The sequence below is a fragment of the Rhodnius prolixus genome, unplaced genomic scaffold, assembly GCF_049639745.1.
Source record: "Rhodnius prolixus isolate KJV_2025 unplaced genomic scaffold, Rpr scaffold_5, whole genome shotgun sequence".
Classification (NCBI taxonomy): Eukaryota; Metazoa; Arthropoda; class Insecta; order Hemiptera; family Reduviidae; genus Rhodnius; species Rhodnius prolixus.
Window position 1 is genome coordinate 26,266,424 of NW_027411624.1, and position 27,365 is coordinate 26,293,788.

At 33.1% G+C, this 27,365-nt stretch overlaps 3 protein-coding genes and 1 long non-coding RNA gene across 6 annotated transcripts in view; 2 read left to right on the forward strand and 2 right to left on the reverse strand.

The window, feature by feature from the left end:
• The window catches only part of LOC141457899 (uncharacterized), a 14,531-nt gene extending 9,033 nt beyond the window's left edge, over nt 1-5,498 (forward strand). The window contains exons 5-7 of one of the 2 annotated variants that reach the window (XR_012460606.1): nt 2,926-3,077; nt 3,164-3,277; nt 3,836-5,498. This is a non-coding gene — a long non-coding RNA (uncharacterized lncRNA). The remainder of the gene's footprint in view (nt 1-2,925; nt 3,078-3,163; nt 3,278-3,835) is intronic. The other variant, XR_012460607.1, reaches the window with a different exon arrangement.
• On the reverse strand, nt 2,366-16,822 carry LOC141457892 (uncharacterized). Its single transcript, XM_074135267.1, has 5 exons — nt 16,369-16,822; nt 7,170-7,429; nt 6,696-7,035; nt 5,509-5,763; nt 2,366-3,113 (listed from the first exon to the last, which is right to left on the reverse strand). The coding sequence occupies exons 2-5, from the start codon at nt 7,272-7,274 to the stop codon at nt 2,911-2,913; spliced, it is 903 nt and encodes a 300-aa protein (XP_073991368.1). The 5' UTR covers nt 7,275-7,429; nt 16,369-16,822; the 3' UTR covers nt 2,366-2,910.
• Nucleotides 12,203-14,176, reverse strand: LOC141457893 (uncharacterized). 2 transcript variants are annotated; one of them, XM_074135269.1, is made up of 2 exons: nt 14,051-14,176; nt 12,203-13,139 (listed from the first exon to the last, which is right to left on the reverse strand). In XM_074135269.1, exon 2 carries the CDS (start codon nt 13,126-13,128, stop codon nt 12,418-12,420), a length of 711 nt encoding a protein of 236 aa, XP_073991370.1. In that variant the 5' UTR covers nt 13,129-13,139; nt 14,051-14,176; the 3' UTR covers nt 12,203-12,417. The 2 variants fall into 2 exon arrangements, with proteins under 2 accessions (XP_073991370.1, XP_073991371.1); XM_074135270.1 differs by having other exon boundaries at nt 13,934-14,071.
• Nucleotides 16,823-19,351: 2,529 nt separating the features above from the next.
• Nucleotides 19,352-27,233, forward strand: LOC141457889 (uncharacterized). The gene is made up of 4 exons (XM_074135262.1): nt 19,352-19,527; nt 23,958-24,071; nt 24,587-25,862; nt 26,782-27,233. The coding sequence occupies exons 1-4, from the start codon at nt 19,464-19,466 to the stop codon at nt 27,104-27,106; spliced, it is 1,779 nt and encodes a 592-aa protein (XP_073991363.1). The 5' UTR covers nt 19,352-19,463; the 3' UTR covers nt 27,107-27,233.
• The last annotated feature ends 132 nt before the right edge of the window (nt 27,234-27,365 follow it).

Consider the following 27,365-nt stretch of genomic DNA (forward strand, 5'->3'; position numbering starts at 1 on the left):
TAAGTAACAAAATCTTAATTTAAAACCATCTTTAATTTAAGTTAGAGAAAATTTTGTGATTGAGAGAGATTCTACTGTTGAGAGTTCAGGTGATAATTATATTTTGTTTTTTGATATAAAGTTTTTAATTTTGATTTTTATAATTTAAAATTTCAAAAAAGATATAAATTAATCTCATACTGCTTCTTCGCCTAACATTGTGCGCTCTTAATATGAATTTCAAATCATAATATGATAATAATCGTAACATATTACCTTGCTTCTTAAGTGTTTCCTTTAATTACCTCTATCCGGATATGTGGTGCTCTGTGTACAATTATTAACACCAATTGTTTGCATTTAGATATTACAAATGTAAAAAAAGATGTTAAAGAATCATGGAAATTGATACCTCTTTATAAAATCAAAAATTGTTTCATTAATAATCTTCATTTTTTAGATGGATGGCTTTAAAATAAAATTTCTTTCAGTTCTATATTTACTTAAGAAAAGTATCGATCATGAAAAACTATGGAATTTCAGTTTTCATCCGAACATTACTTACAAATAGATCAGTAATTTTTATAGTGTATTTATTTAGGGCATTCTGAAAACAGTTATTTAGCTAATAATTGTCATTTTCGTGTTATGTACAGTTTTATAATTTTGTTAATTTTAGTAATAATTAAATATATTTTTTAAAATTCCCAGTTTAAAAAATGTGATTAAGTTAGAATCTCGAGAAACTTAGTAAGTGAAACTCGTGTTCAATCTAGGTTTTGTTTTAGGTGCATGATATAAAGATGCTAATGCACTTTATGTGTACGAGTATGTGTGGGACTTCCACAATTACCTTGGCTAAAGCAATTAACAATCAGATCCTGGACTAAAATTGAATGAATAAAAAAAGAAAAGAAAGAAATAGAACACATCCTTTAAAGCAAAACAATTTCCCAAATCCTTTTCTAGGCGGATGTTGAAAGAGTTGATTAATGAGAATTCATTCGGTAATTATTAAGTTTAAAAGTGTTATTTTTATTTTTTTCTTACCCTTCATACGTTGAAAGTTGAAGATCGATACCAATTTTACATGTACTATGAAACCTAACAATGAGCTTCTGGACAAATCGATCAATCGAAAGTGTCACATTAATATTATTATTTTTTTTAAAGGGAACTTTTATGGAAGATTCGGTCATGCTTTTGTTAAGTGCTATTTCTATGTAGTGCACTAATTGGAATTAAATATCTTAAGTTGAATTTCAAAATAGAAACGTTAATGAGAGGAATTCGGAAGCGATAAAATTAAATTCTTCTTTAAGTGCTGTTTCATTACGAGTTGAATATTGGTGAGTATGATATGGTAAATAAAATTTCGATAATTATGTGCCTTAATTACATAAATAGCGGCTAGAAAAAGGCATATTAATTCACACTAAATATAAACCGAGTTTTTTTTTGTCTCGATCATAAGTCCTAAAAATATGGATAACCAACTAGATTATTGTACAATAACTTTAATAATCCGGTAGGCTGGATTTCCCTATTTACCGGCTACACACCAGTTCCTTATTTCTATCATTCTGAGTTTCCAACTTCATCATCTAGAAGATGTATCCTTGACCATGGCCCTGACCGTGTACCCACACTAATTCCGTTTGTGCAAACAATTTTCCCCACTTCTTTTCTTTTGTTAAAACGAAGTAACTTGATTCTGTTTTATTTACAGTCAATCTCATTGTTAAACAAACACTGTTGCAGCACGGCAATCGTAAAAAATTCTGCAAATAGTCACGCAAACTTTCTTTAACTAGTAAGAGTATAAAAGGGGCGAATTTTTCTCGCATAGATGTATGGGCGAAATGAGACAAAAGAACACTATCCGGAGGCCGGCAGTGCACTGAAAAAAGCTCCGGGCACCAATAATCTCAGATGTTGACGCGTCTTAAATTAAAAAAAAACATAAATAAACAATAAGCTATTTATTAGGTGTAAATAGTTCACGAAGTTAAACAAAGATGCAGATGTTTCCCCAAATTTCGTAAATCACTCAAAATTTATCATAAAGTTGCACTATTATATAATTAACTTTATTTAAACTTGAAATACCTGTCAAATTTTTAATTTTTTAAAAATTTTAGTAGGCGAAGAAGCACATTTGGGAAAGCTAAAGCTTAAGATAAATCATTTCATAGCGGACTGTTTTGGAGGGTGCTCTATGGGTGGTGCACTCAGGGGCAATGGAGTATCTACTGTTTTGTAAACGGGTCTGGCAGCAACAGAAGAGTGCTGGTGGAGTTATAACTGGGATATCCTTAAATACAAAATCTCTTAAAGAAGCGACTTGGCTAGTTCCCCCTCATGAATGTGGCTGAAGGTAGTTTCAGTGTTTTTGTGTAAGGAAATCCTGTAGTTATAAATCTTTAGTGCCGTATAATTTTGGCTTAAATAATTGAAAATACATAGAGATTTATGTGAAAAAGTCGTGTTTTGCTAAAAATATAATTATACAGAAAAGTTAAATTATACTTAATTAAATAATTGTTGATATCTTGTAAATAATGTATGTTTTTTTAAATGGCTAATACTATATTTTTAGCTATTGGTTTTTTAAACTTTACAAAACGTTTAATTTTGTAAAAATTTATTTAACCACATTCATTGTTACATGCTTTTGTGAATATAAATTTTTTCCAGAAATATTCCAGATTTTTCCTTGTTACATTTAAATACATGCATTTGGGCTGCACTCAATTGCAGGATTTAAATTTAAATTTTCAAATTCGAAAAAGTAAATATTTGTGCCATTGGCAAGTCTTTACGTTTATATTAAAAGCATTAACATATTTAAACGAGTTTCAGGTAATGATAACCAATCTGTAAGGAATGTACAAAATTATTCTGCTAAATTTTCCAAAGCAAATATAGAATTTACTTCTTCTCCAGGAACTTGTGGAACTTGTTTGATACTAATGGTAGCTGAAGTGTCTCTGCAGTATGAATAGCCGTCGCATTAACGTTTCCAGTGGACGTTGAACTTTGTACGAATAAGTTAGATCCTGAACTAATTTCGCTGGCAGTTCCATTTACTTGACTTGGTGAGGAGATCTCACTTCCAGTTAAGTGTAACGTGCCTGTAAACATTTGAACACTTTAAATTGGCAATCATCATTGGCTATTTCAGGTACTGTTTACAAGAAACAAGTAAGTTCTAAGAGGTTGTGTGTATTGGTATGATTTGTACCTTGGCTTTCAGAAGATATTACATTTCCAATTAAACTCAACAGATTTATAAAACGTAAGTTAAATACTTTTATTTATAAATTGATTTTATTAAATACTTCACATGGATAATAGTGACTAAAAGTTATATTAAATGCAAATTTCAAGTACTGGAATGTCTATAATGTAATAAAGAGGATATTTGTAGTATTCTGAACCTAATAATTGCGGAAGAGTTGAATAAAATTATATTTGATATTTTTTGGAGTAGAACATTCGTACCCATAAGCAACATCTTGAATTGAGGAAAAATATACAATCCTTCTTACTCTCCTTAAATATTAGTTTGGATCGCAAAAATAATAAGGAAAATTTCATATGTAATGTACAAAAAATCGAATCCCGCGATTAATTTTTTTATCTCTATTACACCTATCCCCCGATTTACACGGTACTCGATTTACACGATTTCACTTTTACACGGTTTCTTAAAATATGAAATTAAAAAAAAAAAATTCCACATTTTTTAATTCCGTTCGATTTGTTTACATTGGTAGTAATAATTCTAGGAATTCCATTTATTCCAACCTAAAAAGTGGTACAAAAACTGTATTCCTAATTTGTATGTACTAAGGTCCCGGTGCAATGAGAGCCAGTCCCAATCCGTCGCTCATCAAGTCGACAAAGTTTGCACTAGTGGAATGATAGCAACGAGATTTTGTAGAAGCAGGAACTGTAAAAAAACGCGTCGCTCTCATTATATTAGGGCTCTTATGATAAAACTTTATACATATTCATGTGATTTAGTGAACTCAATATGAGGAGGTCTATAAGGATTTGACCACAAACACAATTGTCAATTACGGATTTCATTACGAAGGTTCAGCGATCTGAAATTGCTTCTTATTCATCTAACAACGAAAGTGAATTGCACCAAATACTATCGAGTGATGAAAGTGACATCATAGTAAACAGAAATTTCTTTCTTTCAAACGAAGAGTCTATGAAAGTGATAGCAGTACATAATGAAATTTTTAGTTCAATTTTTTAATTTATATTTCTTGTTTCTACACGTAAAATGAATTATTTACACTATTATTATTTTTATTTTTTTAAGATGTATTTAGTTTTATTTTACTTTGAAATAAATAACTGAATTATACACATTTAGTTTATTTTCGATTTACACGGTTTTACATATAAAAATCATCGATTTCGATTTACACGGTTTTCTCTGGAACCTATCTTCCATGTAAATCGGGGGATAGGTTTACTTAGTTTAAAAGGCAATTACATTTAGGAACGCTTTAGTTTTTATAATTATGTGTAATCGTTATTAAATCTTCTAGAGAGTAAGAGGGTGAAGCTTGAGAGCTGCAACGTCATTATGGGCGCCTTAAAATTAAAGTGAACGAGTGATATTAAATTCTTCTCTTTCAAAATAAAAAAACAAACAAAAAATTTTGGACAGATTGGAAAAAACATGTAGAGGTAGTAGGAATTGGAGTAACAAGGAATTGTAAAAGGAAAAAAGTTACATTACTCCATTTTTTTAAATTAAAAACTATTTGCGAGAGCCCTACATAAGGAAAAAAAGGATCCTCTTTTTTGAATTATTTCTGCCAATCATTGTTACCACGAAATGAAAAGAGACTTTAGAAAACGTCAGAAAAGCTATTTCGATGCTAAACTCGAAGGAAGAAAATAACTACTAATACGAAATCAGTTCTAATTACAAAATGTTTTACATTAAGGATGAAGACGTGCCAAACAGTAACAGGAATGAGAACGGTTATGTTTTTTTGGAGGCATATATAGAAGATGGTAAGAATAGAGAATGGAATCCAACCCGGAGATCTGGGATTCGAATACAGCTTATGGTTCTTAGATTTTCTCTTCCTAGGAGCTTCTTACAGCTCACTGTTCGGTGCTGGCTGTAACAAGTGAACTCTGGACCGGAGGCCGGCAGTGCACTGAAAAAAAGCTTTGGTCGCCAATGACCTTATATGTTGACACGCCTTAAAATAAGTAGAACATTGAAGCTGCAAATGCACACAAGAACAATGTTGGTAGAAAAAAGAGAGCATCAATTATGGCCATTAACTGCAAAGGAGTATCTGTAGATGATAAAAGCCTGGTAAGATCTACTTCAGTAAAAATTCAAGAAATAATTCATATAGTTTTAAGAAAGGAGAATATATGAAACCTTGACTACAATTTTAAATAACTCTACCAAATGTTGAGACTTTGTTTATATATAATTCACAGTTCAAATAAACAAAAATTAATTATTTGCAAATTACAAACCAGTAGTATTGAATTTGTCATTGATGAAGCTGTAGTGTGCAGCTGTATGGTTAAATAAATTTGGGAACAATTGTCCACCGAACAGTCCCCAGCCAGGTGCTTGAAAGTCGATACTTCCGAACACCAGTTCCAATAGATTATGCCAAGCAGTTTGCAGCGGTATTAAGATTTCATCTGGAATGATTATTGGAAAACCGGTCTCTCCTCGGAACATTACTTGCCAGTATGCATCGGATAGATAATTATCTCTCACTCCTAAATGGTATGCAAAATAAATTATAATCAAATTTAAATTTTAAAAAAGTGAAATTTTACTTAAATGTCTTATTTTATATTATGGGTCTAGGTTTGTGGGAAAATGTTTTAATTTTAAAGGTTTTTAGAAAAAATTCAAGGCTTCTTGTTATACAATTTCAAGAGTGACCTCATGAAATTAGATTTATAAATGCCTTTATGATTGATGTGCTTCCGGGACCCTGATCGTGCACCTCAAATCTCCAGATGTACCTCAGCACATATTTAAAGTCGTCGGATGATCAAGCATTCTTTCTAGCGGAAAGTACATTTTTTGTTCTTCTCTTTGGTTTCTAATCTAAAACTATTTAGCCACACATTCGAAGTAACTCCGACTTGAAAAGAGATAAAAAAAAGATCAGTAGTGTAAAGCCTAAACCGTACAACTCAATTAGAAGGAAAGGAAGCTCTATAATTCTATGTAGCCTGAGCGCAGTGATAGAAAGATATATTTTAGTATAAGATTACGTGAAGGGTTGGGCAATACGGTAGTTATTGTTCATGTATATCTGCACAAATGTATGTAAGTATTAAGGGCGCTTTCATAGTTAGGTTAATCCAGTACTCATTTTTTCATTTAAAAAATTTTCTTTTTTTTAGGATAAAACACAATAACTTTCCTAATAGAGATTGTTTCTGAGAATATGTTTAATCATTTAGGTAATAAGAACTCTTAAGGCTATAAAATGTAGATTAATAATCAAATAATTACTTTAATCTTACAATTCTTTGAGGTTCTCTATAACCACGGTGCGCCTGTATATATGTACATATATACGATATATTTTTCCTTTTTTTTAAAATAATTAAATTTATTACAGTTTTAATATTTTTATGCTAGTTTTCAATTTTTAAAAGATTGATGTTTTAAAAACTTTTATTCTTTCACTTACCAGATATAATTTTATATATTTCTTGGTCAATTTTTTCGTTACATGATTTTGTATTTGGACACGAACATTGAACAATTGTAGCTAAATTTCTATGTCTCTGTTCTACTTGTGATAAACTGAATTTCATTAACTTTAATACTCTGACCCCCACTCCAAAATCAACATTAGGAGCCAGTGTGGCAAAATAGGGATTTATAAATTCTCTTAAAACGCTATCGTCGCCATCTTCAAAAAGATCTGGAACAGGACAGGAAGATTCCCCAGTCTTTGGACAGGCACAGTTTATAAATTCCTTGAATATTGCCTGTTTAGCGTGTAATGTGTCCAAATCTAAAGTCATCTGTAAGCATAAAATAAAATAAATATTTTATTACTATTAATTAAATATAATCGTCATTAACTTAAATATCATTTCATTCTAAATTGTTCAATTATGCAATTGTTAATGTCGTTAATAGTTAATGAATTTAATACCTTTTGTAATGCTAAATTGAATACTGCAGCCACGAATTTAGAATTTTCATATAGCCTAGTTTCTATAACTCTTTCAAAATATTCATTCGGAATTAAACCTCTCATTAAATGCCATAAAGCGTATAAATCTGGCACTGGTGTTGGCGAAGGTACAATAATGGCTGGAATAGGCACTTGAAACAGTACCGGAGATCCATGTAACTGAGCTACGTTATACAAGTTTTTTCGCTCATCTCTAAGACTTCCGGCCAACGAGATACCTGCAAATAGTTTATATCTTGATAATGTGTTGGCAAAAAATTTGGAATCGTAGGAGTCAAACAGTTGATGAGAATGATGAAAAACTAGGAATATGTTATTCGATTTAGTGAATTGCAACAGTTAGTGGAATAGAAATAACTAACTGCCTGCATGCATTCACAGCCCTAAACGAAATTAGACCTTCATTGTTAGGATTAGTACAACTTCATCGGTACTATGCGTCCCGTTTTGAAATTACGGTTCCGGCGACCCGTCTAGTTATTATTTTGCCCCGGTTATTTCATAAAAATAGAACTAAGTATATGCTTTAAGAGCACTATACATGTAATGTTGATAAAATATAAATAATAGAATACATTTTCAGCCTGTCAGGCTCATTTGCAAACATGAAAGGCTATACCTTCAATTCTCTAAGAGTTTGTTTCCTCCCTAAAAAAATACAAGTAAGTGCAAACACAGTGTGGACATTTAAAATTATCACTGGCAATTAAGTTTGGAAATAGAACCTGTGGTAGTTTTAGTTTAGGACTGTTTTTACTCAGAGTCGATGATCTAGTCCAGTCTCTGTAGCACGAAGCTGCCACATAAAGTCTTCTTTTGTGAGTACTTCCATCTCCCGTGGATTTATTCATTGTATGAACCACGTTGGTCCCAAAGTGATACGCATCACTATATCTTGAAAGAACTTAAAACTTACTACCGCCTAGCCATACGGAGTATGGAAAAGTCAGCAAAGATCAGAGTATAGAAATACATAGACAAGAGGATCGAGCTGCCTGAGAATTTAGTAGATCATCTCAGGTAGTTCAGGTTAGTCTCGTGACGAACAATAACGTTTGAAAAACAATAACTAAAGGAGTAACTCTCAGCTTTTTACCTAAAGAGTGTTTAATAATAGGAGTATATGATAAATGTTAGCATAACATACATTAGAAGGACAAATTGTTTCAAAAAACTCTACAAGGTAAATTTAGTCATGCAAAATTGAAAAGTTTATTTATTAAATTGTTATGTAACAATTAGTTGTGAAGGTGCTCGTCAGATTCTTTTTGGGAAAGTGTGCAAAAGTAAATTTATGTGGGTATGCATTAATTATTTTAATTTTCAAATTTGTTCCTAACTATTGAGAAGTAAGGTGATGAAGTTGAGTAAAACTTAATAATTAACCTTCCTGGCTCTTAGATTTTCTCTTCCTAAGAGCTTCGTACAGCTTACTGTATAGACAGTGTTGTCTGTAATAAGAGAACACTGTCCGGAGACCGGTAGTGCACTGCAAAAACCTTCAGGTTCCAATATCCTTTTTAAGGGCAGACTGTCCAGTATTTTTGATGCACTTTTGCGCTTAAGATATAAATTTAAATCTTGTATAATGATGGTTTGAAAAAATTCCCAATATCCTGTTTGAGGTTTTATACTTAGCGATAAATTAGCGGAATCACAGCAAATTGTATTGAACTTGACCTTCGCTAAATACTGTGGTTATAGAATTATTGGAGAGTCAATAAAACAGTGCCTATCATAGAAATAAATAAAACCAGTACTATCTTTCCCCTGGATATAATTGGCACGTAGATTATTTATTATACATAATTGTTAGTGAGAAACGGTCAAAAGAGAGTAATGGAGGAGGATTCTTGTTAAAAATCGTGTACTTTACTTTTGGTGGGATGTTTTTTCTTTGCAAATGCTTAGAAAACACGCAGTATTCTCATAAGTAAGGAAAGTACCTATAATTAAAATAGTGTATGAAAAATTATGTTGGAACTGAGGGTTGTTTATCCATGGCGAAGGTTGGGAAGAGATGTTGATGTTATATTACACTTTAAAAAAAGATCTTGTCAATAAATCGATTCTGTTCAAACGATTATTCAAATAAGAAAAGAATTACCAGTGAGAAGCAGATTAAAAGAAAACATGAAAAATTATGAAAGTTTTAGATTTTGTGGAAAATGATAATCTTACCGTAAAATGAGGTAACGAAGAAGAACGATAGCGCTAAAGTAAAAATACAAACTAAATAATCTTCATATGGAGAAGTGGACTGACTAGACTTTTAGGTACATGGCGTCTCTGTAGACATCTCTTCAATGTAAGCACCACAATAGCCGTAGCACCACAATTATTACTTATTAGTCCCGTCCTCTAGACGAAGTTGGTGTGTGCAACACTTGGAGCTAGCGGACCTCTGGCAATCTCCAGTTCGTCTTCACGCCAACTCCTTTACAATTAGTTTTACAATTATTTACCTTCTACGTGTAAACACTGGTACTCTAGCGATCACAATAGATATTTTAAGTCGCAGTTGACCTGGTTTTAAGCACCTCCTTCAGAGCAGAATTCAATTGAACCAAATATTTGTTTATTGAGGGTACCAAAGAAATACCCCGAAATTCTGCTTTCCGAACACTGGTGTATTATAGCCCTCTTGTACATATTTTAGACTAGCCATCCTTTTTTTTAAAAAAAAATAGGTTGTAAATCCAATGTTCATTGCTTATCTATTAAATAAATTTAAAAAATTAAATAAAAACTGCATTACCTAACTTCTATTCTAAATTTCCTTTCAATTTGGCTATACTACAATTTAATTATCCTTGTAGCTCGTACTGTAAAATGGGTGAGATCAAATTATGAAATGGAAACATAACGGCCAAGTTTTCTGAAAACCCACCTTCATTTTTTAATTTAATTTTTTTTTTTGTTTTGCAAATATTGAGAATTTCTTCTTTTTCTCATCAGGCGACTTAAAAAAAAAGAAAAAGTATTCTAATAAAAAAATCTATTTAGAAAATCTTGCTTCGAGCTAGGCAGCCTCTTTACAGCTTCTAAAAAGTAAAAGAAGGTAAAGTAAAAGATGCATCCTGAGGCAGATGATGGCGGATGATACCAGCAATGCCAATCCAATAACTGACTCAAAGACCTTTGCATTGAAACATTAACTGATTTAACAGGATACAGAGTTTGAATTCTTGGCTATTTTTATTTTTTTCAGCAAGAGAAACATTTGCGAAAGCCAAATTTTGAAGAAAAAAAAATAATAAGACAAAATCAACAAAATGGATGTAGAAATACTGGAATTAAAATGAATAGTTTTAGAAAATCAAAGAATATAAAATTAATAATCAATTTTGTAATATCACAACTAAAAATGTGCCCTAAAGCTAAATGGAAAGTAATTTAGTTTTAATACAATAAGAACTCACTAATCATTCTATCTTCTCCTACATGGTCAGTTTAAGAGATTTTATTTAAGAAATCCTAGAAATTATAATAATGTTACAATATCTAGAACAAGACTAAGCACATCAAATTTTCACTCTCAAAATCCATGGCATTGGACCAACTGATCTTCGTTTGTGTCTACATTTTTTCGGTTGTTCTCGAAGAGTTCATTAAGTGGCTCATATTGTAACAAATTTTCGGTAAAGCATCACAAAAACCAACTTCTGAGAATGCATTATGATCTGCCGGATTCTGGCACAACATAAATTGTTAGGGGTTATTTTAGTGCTGCTGGTTTGTCGTTGCAAAAAATGTTTGGTAATGAATTTTTATACCACAACCAAAACCACTCTTATTGTGTTAAATCACATAAAGTAAGGCTATAAGGAAGTTTTATTTGGATCCTTGATAATTGTTTACATTAATTTAATCTTCAAAGATAATTTCGCCTCTCTTTCTACTCTAATAACCTCTTTAGTCGCAGTGTATGAATCCCTGGCATGATACAAATAAACATAATTTTAAAAATGGCATAAATCTTTCTCAAAAGTGTTCAAAAATAAACTTCCCATTTAGTATTTTAAATGTAAATTTTGGATTTACATGATCGCAATCACGCTCAAAGGTGATTCCCATCTTTTTATTACTTTTTAGTACTTTTTATTACCGTTATTATTGATATGTACTAAGATATTTGGAGTTGTGTTCATGATCAGTCAAAATAATTGCAGCAAAACATTACTCACCTAGAGGGCTGCTCACCAGACAAAAGCTTAAGATCACTATAGTTCTCTTCATTTTTCAATGAATACTGAAATGCCTAATTTTTTTCTGAAACTCACCAAATTTGTTGGAATGGTTTATATCTTGAAACTCATTAACTACTAATTCATTAGTAAGATTTGATGGGTTGTTTACCAAAGCTTTACCTTGATGATCATTAGCACTTATCAAAAATAATTTTCTTGTCAATTAAGAAATATGTTTTGTTGTTTCGTAGCAGGAAAGGCTTATTGGTTTAAATAAAGCACTTTTTGGGTACGAACAACAATCTCTTGGTTCTATAAAAAGTGTCCACACACAGACAAAGAGAGAGAGAGAGAGAGAGAGATTGACTCCAGTATTAACTCAAAATATTCCGACTCCTCGTTTAGGTACCGCTAGCGAACCCTGTAATTGAGATTTTGGACAAAATCACGAGATTTGGTAAAAAAATAGTAACTTAAAGTAACATTATGACTTGTGGGGGTTTGCTGGTGAATAAAAATAGTATTATTTCTTTGTTGTTCCATGATTTATTTAAATTTAAAAAAAATAAATAAATGCATTGATTACAATCAAATCAAAATGTAATTTTTTTTTTTGTACCATTTTAATGTAATCTTTAGTTATATTTATGTATATTGATTAGGGGGTTTATGCTCGGCGTCCAAATAGTTCGTGGTATTTCTTTCTAAATATTGTCAAGGATTAAATCCCTTATTGGAAGAAAATGGTCTGATTGAAAAATAAACAACCCCGTGGCCTGAACAATGAACCAACTCCAAATGTACTATATTATCATTTTATTTCTTTAAATTATTTTATATAAATGCATAAATAGCATTAGTAAGCTCTGTCTTATTTTTTATATCCTATCAATTTCGAGATTAACGAACTATGTGATAGCTTGTTGTATTTAAAGATAGTGAATTTTTTGTTTTTAAATTGCCTAGATAATCAGTTGGGTTTTACTATAATTCATACTATTGATTTGCTCTGCCCTTTAATTAACAGCTTCATTACAATCTTCTTCTGATTTGGCGTCGTTTTCTTGCCAAGACTCCACCTCTTTTATTATATCGTCATTCATTTCTGTAATCACAACGTCCGTATATGAAGGTTCGTCCTGATCCAGATCTGAATATATTTCGTTACTATATAACTCATCAGATAACATGTAATTGTAGCTGATTTCATTTAAAAAATCATCCAAACATCCTTCATCATATGCTTCATCATCATCGTCGTCGTCGTCATCATCATCGACGACGTCCTCGCCTTCGTTGTCTTCATCATACTCGAAGCCCTCTTCTTCATCAATGTTCTCGTCCACATCATTAATTATTCCATCCACTTGCGAGTTAATATATCTTTTTAAGGTGATGTCTCCTATTTCATCGCTGTTTTGTTCGGCTGATTCGGAATCACTATCTGTCTCAAAAGATGAAGAACTGTTATCTGATATTTCTTCTTCACTCTGTGAATCATCTATATCGGTGTACATTTCGTCTTCCTGTTCACTGCTAGATAAATTTTCTTCATTATCACTGTTGCTTGGCTGTTTTGTTTTGAAAATTTTAATCATAATGTCAGAATTTTCTTTTACATCTTTTTCATTTAGAGCATTATTTTTAGAATTCTTATTATTTTTGAAATTCTTGATAATTGGAGGTTTTTGCATTTTCTTTACAATTTCCGTTTCAGAATTTTTCATCTTTGTGTTTTCTAAAAACAAAAAATTTCGCATTTAATTTTTTTAAAATAAACTTAATCAGCAATCTGTAATTCTGAAGCGAATGGATGGCAATTCTTTTCACTAGAACCGCCTTCAGACTATGTGAAGAAATCAAGTTCTCATTCTTATTTTTCTCATAATAATTTTTCTACTTTTTTTTAAAGATGAAACATCGCAGCTATTTGATATTTTTCAGAATTAGAGTATTCAATAAGGCAAGCTTGGAGGAGCAAAGTAAATCTTGTGTGTGGTTACCTAAGATAGCCATAGAGGTTGAAAATTTAATGACGATTAAGCAGAAACCAGAAAAAGTATGGTAACTAGCTGAAACTCGAACATGTTTTAATGTTCGTTAGATATTTTTCTCGACAAATTCATTAATTAGATTAAAATTGTATGGTGGTATGTATGGTGAAGATCTAAGAACATGGTGAAGGTTGGGCTGAATGAACAGGAGTTGTTTAGAAAGCCAAGATAAAACGGGATTTGGGAGCACTTGATTACAATGCAATAATACAGTAGTCTAATCACCTACAAACTTTGAAAAAAGGTATTTATTTGTTTATTTATTTACGAATACCTCCAGCCATTTTGGTGGAGTTTGAATAATACTTATACTATGTATCAACTTTTTTTTGCAGCATCCTGTCCGCAAATTCTACTGTTTTGTAAATGTTGTGTAAATAACCATTAAAGATTTTTAATAAGAAGTAACTTAAAGCTGGTGTGGGATAACTCGCCTATGGTGGATGTTTGTTTGTCATGCACTAGATATAATACTTACTAAGTAATCCGATGCATCAACTTGTACTATTCTTAGGAATTGACACAAATTAAGAATTAGCAATCACCTGATAATTAAGTCAACGATTAAGGAAGAGATGTTGCCTTGAGTACTCACCTCAAATAGTTTAAGTATAAGCAAATTATATTTTAGCGTTATCCATTTTTATTCTTTAATTCTGAATATGTCCAAGTTATTAACTTGATTGAAACTTTAAACATATGTTATTATATTGAAAATGTGGTTGGATCCGCATGTTTATTTTACATCAGATTTCGTTCAATTAATTAATTTAACATGTATTTAATGAGTATTATTGTTCTTCATTAATAATATATATTTAGTAAATAATTTAGCGTGAAGATGAAGCAGGATTTGGTGAAACATTAGTATGGAATCGTCTTTTAAAACCTTCCTCCGTTGCTATTGGACTTTCTCCCAATAAAAGAAACCATACTTTTATTAAATTCTTACATTCTCTAATCACTATTTTCGTTTAAATCCCTGATTTTCCTGCACCTAATTTCTGCACAGAATGTTGCAGAACCAATTTGGTGTGAAGACTAATGTTTAATCCAAAATTGCACGAACCATTATACATACTATCTGAATACTTAACGCACCTGCCTTGATCTTGGTAATTATGCACCTGTTTTTCAGGCGGAGTTGGCTGCCATTGTGATGGCAGCTACCTTACTCCGCTGGAACGGATTTGCCGATACTGATATTAGGTTCTTCACGGATAGCCAGGCAGCAATGAAAGCTTTGGCCTCTCCTAGTAACAACCAAATTTCGGTCAATTCTTGCCATGCTACTTTTAATCTGTTAGGAGCTTTTAATACTGTTTCGGTTACTTAGTCACCTGGACATTCCGGGTAACTAACTTGCTGATGAAACAGCAGAGGAAGGAGCTGCGTTGTTAACAATGACATCTCAGCCCATTATCCCTTTATCCTATCAACGTTGTAGAACAGAGGTGGAGCAGTGGATTTTAAAGGAACATCGGAAACGGTGGAGATCCCGAGCTGACTGCCGTTAAGCTAAGGAAATTTTTGGCCTGTCAAAAACGGCTATAGTTGGTTTTAGCAGGTCCCGGGTCCGCCAGTTGGTTCGGGTGTTGAGAGGACATGCGAATTTAGCGTACCATCTTTTCAAATGCGGCCTTACCCAGTCACCAATTTGCGCTGGCTGTGGTGAGTCCAATGAGACTATGCGGCACTTTGTAGAGGAGTGTCCAGTTTGTTCTAAAACTAGTTTCCTCGTCTTCGGGAGGTTAGTTCAGGAGATTGTGGCATCTGGTAATCTTAACGAACTTTCTAGGTTTATTTAGTGCACTGGGCGATTGAGTCGCAACGCTCCCTAGTGTCCTGTTGCTACTTTATTAGTTTATTGTATTGGCATCTGGCAATCTTTAGCCGGATTTGTTGTTTTAAAGCCCCAGTCTCATGAGATGAGGGGTGGGCGGGGAACAACGGTCATTTTGGATCGCCTATGTTCCTTCCCCCTTGTGGAGGAACCGCCCTTCTAATACAATCTACAATCTGAATTCCTAATGTTAACTCCTAACTGTTCCGAATATCGTCAAGAAAATTCTTCGAAAAGGAAAAAGAAAAGATGGTTCACCTGTTGAATGAAGACAGGAACCATCTTTAAAAAAAACCGTACCACATTAACTTTTCTGATCGGTTTACATAATTTTTTCAAAAAGTAATGTAAAAAATTTCCTCTGAATTTAGAATCTAGTCGAATATGTTATAAACTGTCACATTTTATATTTACATTTTTTCCAGTAAATAGGTTTTAGGTATAATTCTGGAAATAAAATGTTTTGGAGATAACTCTGTTGTGGTTTCGTATATAAATGTATATATATATACACTACGCGTTAATGCAGTCTAGTCTAACTACACTTTTCTGACGCTGATATCCTGTTCCACGAATGCTGACTCTGCGGAAACGTTTCTTCCGTTTACACATGGTGAACTGACAACATTCTGATTACTTGACTGGACTATCTTCAGCACCACGATACAAAATCAAAGTATTGGATAGCTGCTGTTCTTCCCATTGCAGTCAAGATGAAATGGAAGACCAGTACTTTAAGCTATTCCTACTTCAATCTTTCATCATTCATGACGCTAAATAGCTAAACAGGAACTGAAAAGCCTAGTTGCTAACAGCTTGACTTTAGAAATAAATACTGAGTATAGAAATACCTTTGGACAAATTCTTAAGCAATACAGTTGTCTCTTAGAACATTTTTCATCTTTCCCTTTCGCTTTGTTGTGAACCTCCCAGATTCAGTAGCGAAGCGCCTTTTATTTTGCAGATTCATTTGGAAGGAGAATGTGACCGCATCTCTTAGAAGTTGACTGACAAGCCAATCTAAATAGTAACTTTACTAATTTACATAGACTCAATTTAAGAATACTTACCACGTCAAAATTGTAGAGGCCTCATGTAATATTTTTCAGACCTCTGAAAATGCCAATTTACACGCTATTATTTCTAACGCTACAGATATTTGGAGGATAGCAAGTACAAATATTTGGTATTACTAGCAATATAATTGCTTGCTATCTAGATAGTTTACTATATAATACATACATAGTTCAATACAAATATAAAGTAGTAATACATAAATTGTGAAAATTAAAGTTTGCAGGAAATTCGCATATTAGAATTATAATTGTTGCGGAAATACAAAATCGTAAAAATGAGATGTTCACTCCTAATTTTTGTATTTGAATTAGATTTATTTTTTAATTTAAGGAGATCTCAGATGCTCAACATGAGGTTCCAGTCAGAATTTACAAAAATACCAGATTAAACTTCTTCTTTTTTCTCATCTTTTATGCAAGGACAATCAGTGCTTCAGCGTAATTATGGTTTATTAGTTTTTTAAAGTGCAGAACTTATTATTAGTAAAAAAAAAAAATTCTTATGTAATAATAATTTTATTTCTCAATATTTCCATATACATATTTGTCTTGGCAAACAATTACAGAAACAAAAACAGCTGTGGTTATTCCAGCTATTCAAGACCGGAACTTTAAAATTGTAAATAAATAATTCATGAATTGATGACGTTAATTAATTCATTAAAAGCGAATATTCTGTTGCTAAAATACATAATTTTTTTCTCTCGCTTTTCTGAGAGGAAGTATCTTGATCGTCCAATAATTGTGGTTTCCCCTGATTGAAAGCGAATGTTTTGGTAACGGCATTCGTCTGCGGTTATGAAGCAAAAGAGGTAGCAGAAGGAAACTCAAATTCGTTTCGCCGCTTGTTGAACAGTCATGAATTTTCATCAAATTTCACAAAAAATTGTTTTTACAATATACTTGGGAAACAAAATTTTTCATTTCCTTCTATATCCTCTAATGCCTGTAGAGCTTAGGTTTAGGGCAGGGATGGCGAACCTTTTTGAGACGTGGGTCAAATTTTGTTCATTTTTTTTTTAGTATTAGCTCTTGGGTCACTAATGCCCATTTGCACAAGAGTTAAGTTTAAAAATTTTAAACTGAATATTTTCAAAACTAAACATCTTCAAAATTCAGTTGGCTTAACGGGTAAAACGGGGCCAAAAAAGTGCTAGGGAAGTTTCTTTTTACAATCATAACTGAACAAAATCTTACAAAAGTGTGTTTTATCTGAAGAAAAATCTAAATATGGTTATTTGCTTTGGATTGTCGATTTTTTAACAAACAAAATATGAGTAAAATTATACATTTTATTTGATATTTTGGTAAAAACTTTTGCTTTATTTCAAATACTACAAAAGCATTTGTCGTCATTTGCGTTTTATAGAACTGTAATGATCAAACCAAAGGTTATAGATAGCATTTAAATTACTTTTGTGTCAATGCGTGATTGAAAAAAGTACAGATAGAATAATAAATTATCCACACAATTAGAAAATCTAAATCAACCCGCGTAAACAAACAAATGGTTGGCTAGCAATTGTGGGTCAGTGTCTGACCCATGGGTCATAGGTTCGCCATCACTGGTTTAGGGTGTCCAGGAGAACAGTTAACACAAATACCTCTTGACACGACCGAAAAATAATGGAATTCGAAAATTACCGTGAGCAACATAATATTTGTATTCTTTGGAAGTAGAATTTGCAACTACATCTGAAATCAATTTCAGTATGAAAATTTCTCCTGGGCATTATTTGTTTAAAAATAGATATTTTTTAAAAGTAAGTCATCTATTACAACAATATAAAACCTATGCAGCAAGTTATAATGATGTTATTTTCTAACTAAATTCAGATCTTGCTTGATTTCAAGAAAATTCTACGTCAGTATCTGTCCCAAGGTTTTTCTATTTTCACTATGCTAATTATTTTAAATAAGGTAATTATGAAGTTAATAATTCTGTATACTAATTAAATTGAATTTTTCTCGCTTGTCTTAAAAAAAAAATCAGATCAGAATAACTAACTCAAGGTTTTTATGTTTTAGCTATGCTAATTTGAAATTAGACAGCATATCTTGCGCCATGGTTGTTCGTAGAAGCCGTTCTATTAATTTCTGCTGAAAAATTATTCTACAGAATCAGGTATTGTTAAAATGTTCATAAATTTTCTGCTTCTAATGTACTTTTTATAGTTAATGCATGTTACTTTAAAAAGTAAAAGTGATAAAAAGTGAAGTAATGCCTATTTTTTCAGGCAAAAAATTTGTGCGGACAGCAAAATAATTTACTATAAACTCTTATTACTATTAAATAAAATACCAAGTTTAAGAGGGAATCGAACTAGTTGTACAATACATATTAGATTTGCAGGCCTCGCCTTTAACCGCTCGGCTGCCATGGCCTTGTTAATTTAGGAAACCAATTAACGATGCAAAAAAAGAATTAATTTTTGTCTCATCCTAAAGGAGAAAGTTTTAAACGTAATTGCCAAAGTGTTTCTTGATATCTTTACTGGAGTCTTAATCAGAAGAATACTTCATCAAATGTCTTTTACCAGTATTTATTTTAAACTAGAATTGCTTTATAACACCTTTTTTTTTTTTTTTTAAATATGTTTCAGTAAAAATAGATTTAATGGGGATGCATCAGCTATAACTTAAACTACAGTTACAATGCCATTAAAAGTGTCACTAGTTAGATTTTAGTGAACAGTCTTGAAACCAGCTTCTACATAATACAGGTATAAAAAAAGTTCAGCTTAAGTGAGCAAAATATGGTATTTTAAATTCTGGTAAAGTACGGGCAAATTCTAAATCTAAAGAATGTTTCTTTTTTCTTTTTAACTGTTGCGAGAAGTGATCAATGTTTCGTTAAAATTCTTTTTTTGTCAGAAGTTTTTGTATTTGCTTATACAATTTTTTTCTCTTTTTATGTATTTTTTTTTTTCAGATATTCTGCCTTTCAACCTTCTTCAATAAGAAGTCTATGCAAACCCCACTACCAGTCTGCTTGGCGGCTAAAGTTAGGAGGGGGTGTACCAAGAATGATGACTATCTGATGTTGTTTCCAAGTTTGGTATACTCGCAGTGCTCCTTCCATAGCAGTAATGTTGTTAACAACAGTTTGGATAACTCTGATATCAAGTGCACTACTGGTCGCCTCGTCACCAGGTAATAATAGAGCGAGGACCTTGATCGGCCGGCACGCTTACTTTTAAAGATTTCATCATATTCAATAATAGTTTTAAGTATTAGCGTGAACAAGTTTATTTTTATTATTTGTTTTTAATGTGCTGACTTACGATTGCAATGATAGTTCATTAAGTTGAAGTAATGAAATGTAATGTTTTGTTTTGCTTATTATTACAACATAAACCTATCGGCCATTTATAAATCATTTTTTTGAATCTTTGTTTAATTGACAACATCTTAAACTTCACTCAGTAAATTATTTCAATTAGAGTAGAGAATTCTCTTTCCAAAAAGTAGAGAATTTTCTAGTCATTTTTCTTGTATTTAAACATTTGTGAATTTACCACTTTCTAGACTTGTCAAAAGTCAAATTTCTTTGATTGCTCTTAATGTAAATAAACTATCTAATTTTCTTCAAAATGGGAATTTTTAATTACGTTTATGTCTAATTGTAGGTGGCATTTCACTCCCTCTGGGCTCTGGTCCCCGTCAAGAAGATTTTATTTACCTCCATCATCCTAGTGTAACCAATATTTGTTCTGGCGACCGTTCTTTGTTTCTTGGGCTTGCAGAGGAACATCCTTTTTGATACTTCTTCATCTGGCAATCTAAAGAGGTCCTCTCCCAGGTCATTGTTATAAATTTCGCAACTACAGGCTGTATCCATAACAGTTTTTAGTGTGACCTACTTAGCTCCCTGTATTGCCATTCTTAACATAAAACATCGATTACTTTCTTTTATAAGATCATTTGTCTTTCCTTTGAAAAAGGAACCTTGTACCGTTTCATCTTTCTCTTAGATAATACCCAGTTCTTCGTAAAATTTCTTATGGAGCTGTTTTTCCTTTTTTTGTTGATTTAGTACAATCTTAGTAATTTAGTAACAATCTTGATTTAAAAAGACGCAGTGGCTTCGTTTGATTACTATGTACATATTTTCTCTCAGTTTTCCGACATCTTGCGTTTTTTTTTATATCTGCTTATATCAAATCATGGATTTAAACCAATATCGAGGCGCTCTTACATAAAATTTACACTCAACGTTTCTACTTTTGGGACATGTTGTTCAGAAGGCAAGATCTCCCAGTTAAAACTTTGAGTTCAGGTAGGACTTGGATAGTGCCTGAATCGTACATAGTTTCCGCCCTGTTCAGGACGTCCTTAGTCTTGTAGATGAGCTTGCAGGGCATAATCTCTTCATTGCCCGGCTAATTGTGCTAAACAGAGCTGATTCCGTTTTTCTTATTCTCGTACAAGCAGTTAAAAATCCATTCATACAACAACGGTTCTTTTTTAGAATCGTTCAGCTGGAATATTTGATTGTTTGATGCTTGTCTAGCTAGGTACCACCTACATTATTGTTTAATGAACGTGATTATTATTATCAGCACCTTGCAAGAGTTTGAACGCTCTTAATTACAGACAAAAAGTGTTACCTTATTAATTACAAAATCTGACACATCACAAGAGGAAGAATGTTCGGCTACGTCAAAAAAGTCTTTTTTTATAAAATATATTTTATTGGTGCACTACGATTTATGTACCATTTGTGCCCTTCATCAGGAGCTTTTTGGAAGTTAGAGAGTATTGTATAATTCAAGGCCCTGACGAATTATAAACCAGATACAACAGCTTAAGTTTCCTAAATCAATTGCAATTTTTCGTACATGATTTGAAATAGAACATTAGGAGATTTTTGTGAAAGTGTTATTTAGAGAAAATTTGGTAATACCTGTTTGAAAAATCACATTTTATACCCTTCTTCTTTATTTTGCTTAGGTTTCCAGGAAGTTAGCTAATATTTTGTCAGCCACAGCTGATCACAGGCCAAGATTATGTGATTTGATTTAGCTGTTCATCTATTATCACAAGAGCATAAGGGATATATTTGGATGCCAATAAAGCAAAATAGTAAGCCGAATATGTAGTTGAATCTCAACCTAGTCATAGTACTGCAAAATGCTCTACATTCTGAGTATTCAGTAGATTAGATTAGATTCTTGTAGGGCGGCCTTAAGGCCTTCACCACCGCGTCCCATATGGATCTAGAGCTCTAGAGCTCGCCCACCAGACCCGTCCGTTCAGGCTCTTTCATCAGAGACTCTTTATTCTAGAGAGCGGCTCCTGGGTAAAGCTCTCAGGCCTTGGTTTTTCCTTCCCGAGGAGTAACATCCTTAGCCAGTCAAGCCCCTCCTTCTGACTGAACTTCAAAGGTTATCATCTGCCAGACCCATGCGATGCTTGTGTTTTCTGAGCCTGCAGTGGCCAGTTAATAGGCCTAGAGTATTCAGAAAAATCATGGTTTTCATTGGGATGGAGGACGTATGGAAAAGTAGAATTTTCCTTTTAATTTGGGAAACGGTTTTAATGTATGTCACCATTAACAGCCAAAACCAAACATTTTTCTGAAGTGTACCGATGGGGGAATGGCACCTCAAAAGAAATCGCAATCGTTCCAAACCTCATTCCTGTAAATATGGCCTTGGAAACAAGAAAATTATTAGCCTAAAAGTGAAAGAATTTGCAAAGATGAAAATTTTGTAAGATCCATTATCGCAAAACGGAAAAATTGCATCGTAAAACGCATTTCTGGGAATCAGAAATGTTAGAATCGGAAACGACATTAATATTTACCAAAGAAAGTATCCCTGGTTTCTGCTTTCTTTCGTATTAGAAATATTTAATTAAATGAGAAAATATTCTTTTTGTACTCAGGATTCGTTCAAATACATATTTGCTTTGATAACTTAGAAAACTTAACAATGACTAGATATGAGGGAATGAAAGAAGGCATAACACAGAGACGTAATTCGTGTTAACTGATGTTATTCACCTCTGCTATTTTTTTTTTTACTTTATCTTGCTCTTTTCTGTGTTTTGTATTGTGTTAGAATGGTATGATATTTTGAATGAGGAATTAAAAAAATATGCGAATATATTTAGTGAAGAAATGTATTAAGTTATCGTTTCATATTTTCAACATTTGTTTCTCTTACATATTTTATATGCAAATTATTTTTAATTGGTCCATTTGGAAAAGATAAATTTAAAGAAAGACCTTGACGACAACGAAATTGTTATTTTTAAGGATTATTTTATGCTTTACTTAAATAATTGTTGAGAGCTGTCTGTATTTATTTTGAAAGAATAAAGAATAATGCCAATTTTAGTCAATATTTTCTTATTTTGGCCAATCTTTCGACCTTGGGACTAGGTCATCTTCAGGGCTTACGCTGTTGACATTTACAATATTTTGAAAATTTTATAAGCAGACAGGATACACCGATCTTACATGACTGAAATTGGCAGTATTCTTTCTTCCTTCTGTATTACTGACTGAGTCACCAAAAACAATTAACAATAAATTCATTTTTATCATTTCCAATTCAGAACTCTTTATTATAAGAAAAGAACTCTAATTTAACTTGAGAATTCATCAGGTTCTTTAACAAGACATTTCTTTAACATAGTGGATAAACTTTAAAGATGTTTACTCTGTAACTTCTCACTGTAATCCTTGACCGGGATCATATATTTAGAGGACACGCTATACAAAGAAGAAGGTTATCTCATCAATACAATCTGCTGTTAATTATTGTAGTTCTCTGAATTAGCTCACTTGTGAAGAAACTTATTTCCTCTTTAGCTTGTTACTTTTCTCACTTTCCTGTTTAGCTTATTTTGTTTCCTGTGTACTTACAATTACTGAAATGAGAGGAATTGAGGCGATAATGTCAACTTTCTACAAACAAACAACAATTTTTACGAAATGATCAAGGCGTAGGTAAATAGTAATGAAGACGTTAGATGTCGTCTCGGATAGAACATTGGTGATTGGCTTCTGAGCTGTTACTGAGCATTACTGAATGTTTGGTAAAATTTAATGCGTTGTTTTTAGTTGCGTTTCAAATAATTTCCGATCTTTATTTTAAGTTAAGAATTTTATTCTTGAGATTATTGTCTAGAATTTGGCTTTTATCCCAAAGTGTGTACACTTCATTATAAGACTCAGCAATCTTCTAAACGTTAGGAAACATAGCTATATTTTCAAAACCAATATGTCTCTAGGGTCCTTTGTAATATCAATGTTTTTATGAAATCTTAAAAAATAATATAAAATAGTAGGTAATATTTGTTTTAAGAAACTAAAAGACATATATTAGATTGAGAACATTTAAAATTAGTTAAAATATTTTTTGGTATGTAATAAAACTATGATTCAGCATAGTTGCATTAAAAAATAAACGAATAAAATTATTTCTAAAAAAAAAATCCATTTGATTATTATTTACTTCATGGGTATAATTAGTCCAAGAGATTTCTATCTGCGACAATCTTCACTATGGAGTAAGCTACAATCCTATGCTAATAGAAGACAGCACATTTGCATAAAGGGCATTCTTTTACAGATTATAGCCAAGTGCAAAGTAGCGAGATCGGCAGTGAATCGGGCAGTTCGGGATCCTTTAGTTCTTCGGCGCAGACCTCAAGTTTCTCTTCAAGCAGTAGCGATGGCATTTCCGGTAAATTAGATTTACATTATTATTGTTACCTTTTTTAATAAGCATTTGCTCTGAAATATTTCTTACTTATTTTCTTCAAATTAGAACTTTATCTTCATTTCTCATTTGTGTAACTATTTTTTTTATGATTTCTAGCGTGTGATGGAAGTAATTCGGTCTACAAAAAGATAACATGCCAGAAAATTCTATGTCTAGCATTTAATTATATTTCTTAAAAATTTGTTTGTTTTGTTTGTTTAATTTTTTAGAAACTAAAAGCCTAATATTTAATATTTGTTTCAATAAAGAAGCATTTGACAACCATTTTCTTCTCTGATAATATCAAAACAATCTCGTACGAATGGCATGCAAAATAAAAATTAAATAAATGGGTAAATCATTCAATTCTTGTTTAGAGCAATTCCAATTTCTTCCATATCTCTTCTTCCTCGCATAACTTTGTTACATGGATATAATAGTCAGTATGTTGAGTTTGTAATCACTACGTACTATGTAAATCAATAAAAAAATTTCAGGTTCTGGAGGAATTGGAGGAAATACAAGTCCTACTGGAGATGCAGGCCAGGGAGGATCTAATTCAAACAGCGTTTATGGAGATGGCGGTTCCTCTGGTCCAGGTAGTGAACTAGCAGTAACTTCAGGAGGTACGGGTGGTGGAGGAGGAGCTTCAGGAGCTGTGGCTGGGTCAAACGGCGGAGGTGCTGGTACGGCAGGAAGTTCTTCAGGTGGAGGATTTAATTCAGGAGGAAGTTCTGGAGGTGGATTAAGTAGTGGTGGATCTGGTTCAGGAGGAAGTTCTGGAGCTGGATTAAGTAGTGGCGGGTTTGGTTCAGGAGGAAGTTCTGGAGGTGGAGTAAATGGTGGGGGATCTGGTTCAGGAGGAAGTTCTGGTGGTAGTGGAGGATTTGGAACATCAGGAAGTTTTGCTTCAGGAGCGGCGGGTGCAAATGGTGGAGGATTCGGCACTTTAGGAAGTAATCCAGCAGGAGGCGGAGTAAGCGGAGGAGGATATGGGCCAGGAGGTAAATATCCATCAGGAGGCGGAGGATTTGGATCAGGTGGAAGATATCCTTCGGGCGGAGGAGCATTTGGTCCAGGAGGTAGTTATCCTTCAGGAGGCGGAGGTTTTGGATCAGGAGGAAATTACAACTCAGGAGGAGGAGCATTTGGTCCAGGAGGTAGTTATCCTTCAGGAGGCGGAGGTTTCGGATCAGGAGGAGGCTCTGCTTCGAGCGGAAGTCACTTTTCCGGAGGCGGTGGATTTGGCCCAGGAGGAAATCATCCTTCAGGAGGTGGAGGATATGGTCCAGGTGGAAATAATCCCTCAGGAGGTGGAGGATATGGTCCAGGAGCAGGAAATTACCCTTCAGGAGGTGGAGGATTTGGTCCGGGTGGAAATCATCCTTCAGGAGGTGGAGGATTTGGTCCGGGAGGAAATCATCCTTCAGGAGGTGGAGGATTTGGTCCAGGAGGAGGAGGTTACCCATCAGGAGGTGGAGGATTTAGTCCAGGCGGAGGAGGTTACCCTTCGGGAGGTGGAGGTTTTGGTCCAGGCGGAGGAGGTTACCCTTCGGGAGGGGGAGCATTTGGCTCCGGAGGAAGTCATGCGAGTGCTGGTAGTTTTGCTGGTTCTTTTGGCGGAGCCGGTGGTGGTTTCCCTCCTGGATTTCCAAATTTTCCTGGAGGATTTCCGCCAGGACATAATCCGCATGAATTTCATCACTTTCTGCAACAGTACTTCCAACAGTTAGATGATTACCATAGGCACTTAGCCCAGGGCATAGCAAAAGAGTAAGTTATATATTTCTGTTACGCTTTTAAACATTAGCATGGTAAAGACAAATTGTGAGTCTATTACACTAAATAAGTGAAGCAAAAAAGACGAGTTCACCACCTTTCAAGCACATTAGCTTCTGTTTGCTCATTACTCAGTGATTCAAATGCTCCTTTAAAAAAATCTCTAGATCTCATTAGTTCTACTTACGAACTAATACTGCTTTAAAAGGTGACAGTCTCACCTCTTTTATTTCACTTATAAATAGACCACTTGAAATTGATGGGGACATCAAGAAGGCTGAAAGACGGGCTTCTTCATAATTGACTTTAATTTATTAAGCTGGTTCCAAAATTCCCATAGAGACAGTGGTTTAGCCATTTTTTCAGGGATAATAACGAATTGTCCTACCTAATAACTTGAATATTATACTTTCAATATTAAGGGTTTGCAGCAGTGGTTGCATTCGATTAGCGTTTCCATAGGCAAACTAAAATTACATTATTATTGATAACAAACTCTACTCAGCATCACGAACACTGTTATATTCCCCATCAAATAGCGGATTCGTGTGAGTTTGTTTCTATGTATATTTTGAAGATTTTGTTCTAAACTGATCTCTTTATCTTAAATTTGACTGTAAGACGATTTATTACACTTTCAATACGAAATTTCTTTTCTTAATTTGACCTCCATTAGCTTTGTAACCCTGATATCTATCTCTGGGCTACACAAGATCAGGACTCTAAATTTATTTAGTTAATCTTTATCCGAATAAATTAAAACGTTTGTTTTTAAGAAGGGTTTTGATTGAGGCTCTTATAAATTGAAACTAGTAATTTCACCCATGAATTCATAGGATTTTTTTTTTTTTTTATTGTAATGAATTTAGGGAAATTATTATTTCATTGTTAATACTGTATAGCTATTCCACAGTGGCAGTGGTGTTTCTGGTTCCGGAGCTCATGCGTCCGCTACAGGCGAACTTGGATTACGTGGAGGATGGGGCGTGGCTAAAGTTTCTCCACCAGCTCCCGGTGGTCTAGAGGCTCGTTTTGGTGCAGCTGAACCTGCTTCAGGGCCTGTTAATACTGTATCAGGTAGTTTTCCAGCACCTTCTGGAGGTGGTACATCTGGTATATTTACATCTTCTTCGTCAGGATCACAGACTGTAGATGGCAAAACCAAGACTTTTAAAACGGCCACTGTGGGCATTAATGATAATGGTAAAGTTACCACGTATACGGCCCACAATCCTTAGAGGTTCCACGATTTGTTAAAATAAATAAATCGTATTTTTATATTTCGTTTTATAAATTGTTTTAAAGTAGAACAAAAAATTGATAATTTTTAAAATAATTTTAATACAAATATTATCTTCATTATAGGACCTCCTGTATCTTGGTATTTCTATGTTTCTATTTTCTTCCAACTTTTGTATTTTATAATTTTGAACTTGTAACATGGAAAGAATTCAAATTTTACATTTTACAAATTAAATTAAATATTAATATTAGTAA

Coding starts and splice junctions, on each gene's coding strand:
- LOC141457893 (XM_074135269.1), bottom strand. CDS start 13,128: ATGAAAAATTCTGAAACGGAAATTGTAAAGAAAATGCAAAAACCTCCA.
- LOC141457892 (XM_074135267.1), bottom strand. CDS start 7,274: ATGAGAGGTTTAATTCCGAATGAATATTTTGAAAGAGTTATAGAAACT. Junction 7,036..7,169: donor TCAATTTAGCATTACAAAAG/GTATTAAATTCA, acceptor TTATGCTTACAG/ATGACTTTAGATTTGGACAC. Junction 5,764..6,695: donor AATATATAAAATTATATCTG/GTAAGTGAAAGA, acceptor CATACCATTTAG/GAGTGAGAGATAATTATCTA.
- LOC141457889 (XM_074135262.1), top strand. CDS start 19,464: ATGTTGTTAACAACAGTTTGGATAACTCTGATATCAAGTGCACTACTG. Junction 24,072..24,586: donor CAGTAGCGATGGCATTTCCG/GTAAATTAGATT, acceptor AAAAAATTTCAG/GTTCTGGAGGAATTGGAGGA. Junction 25,863..26,781: donor GCCCAGGGCATAGCAAAAGA/GTAAGTTATATA, acceptor GCTATTCCACAG/TGGCAGTGGTGTTTCTGGTT.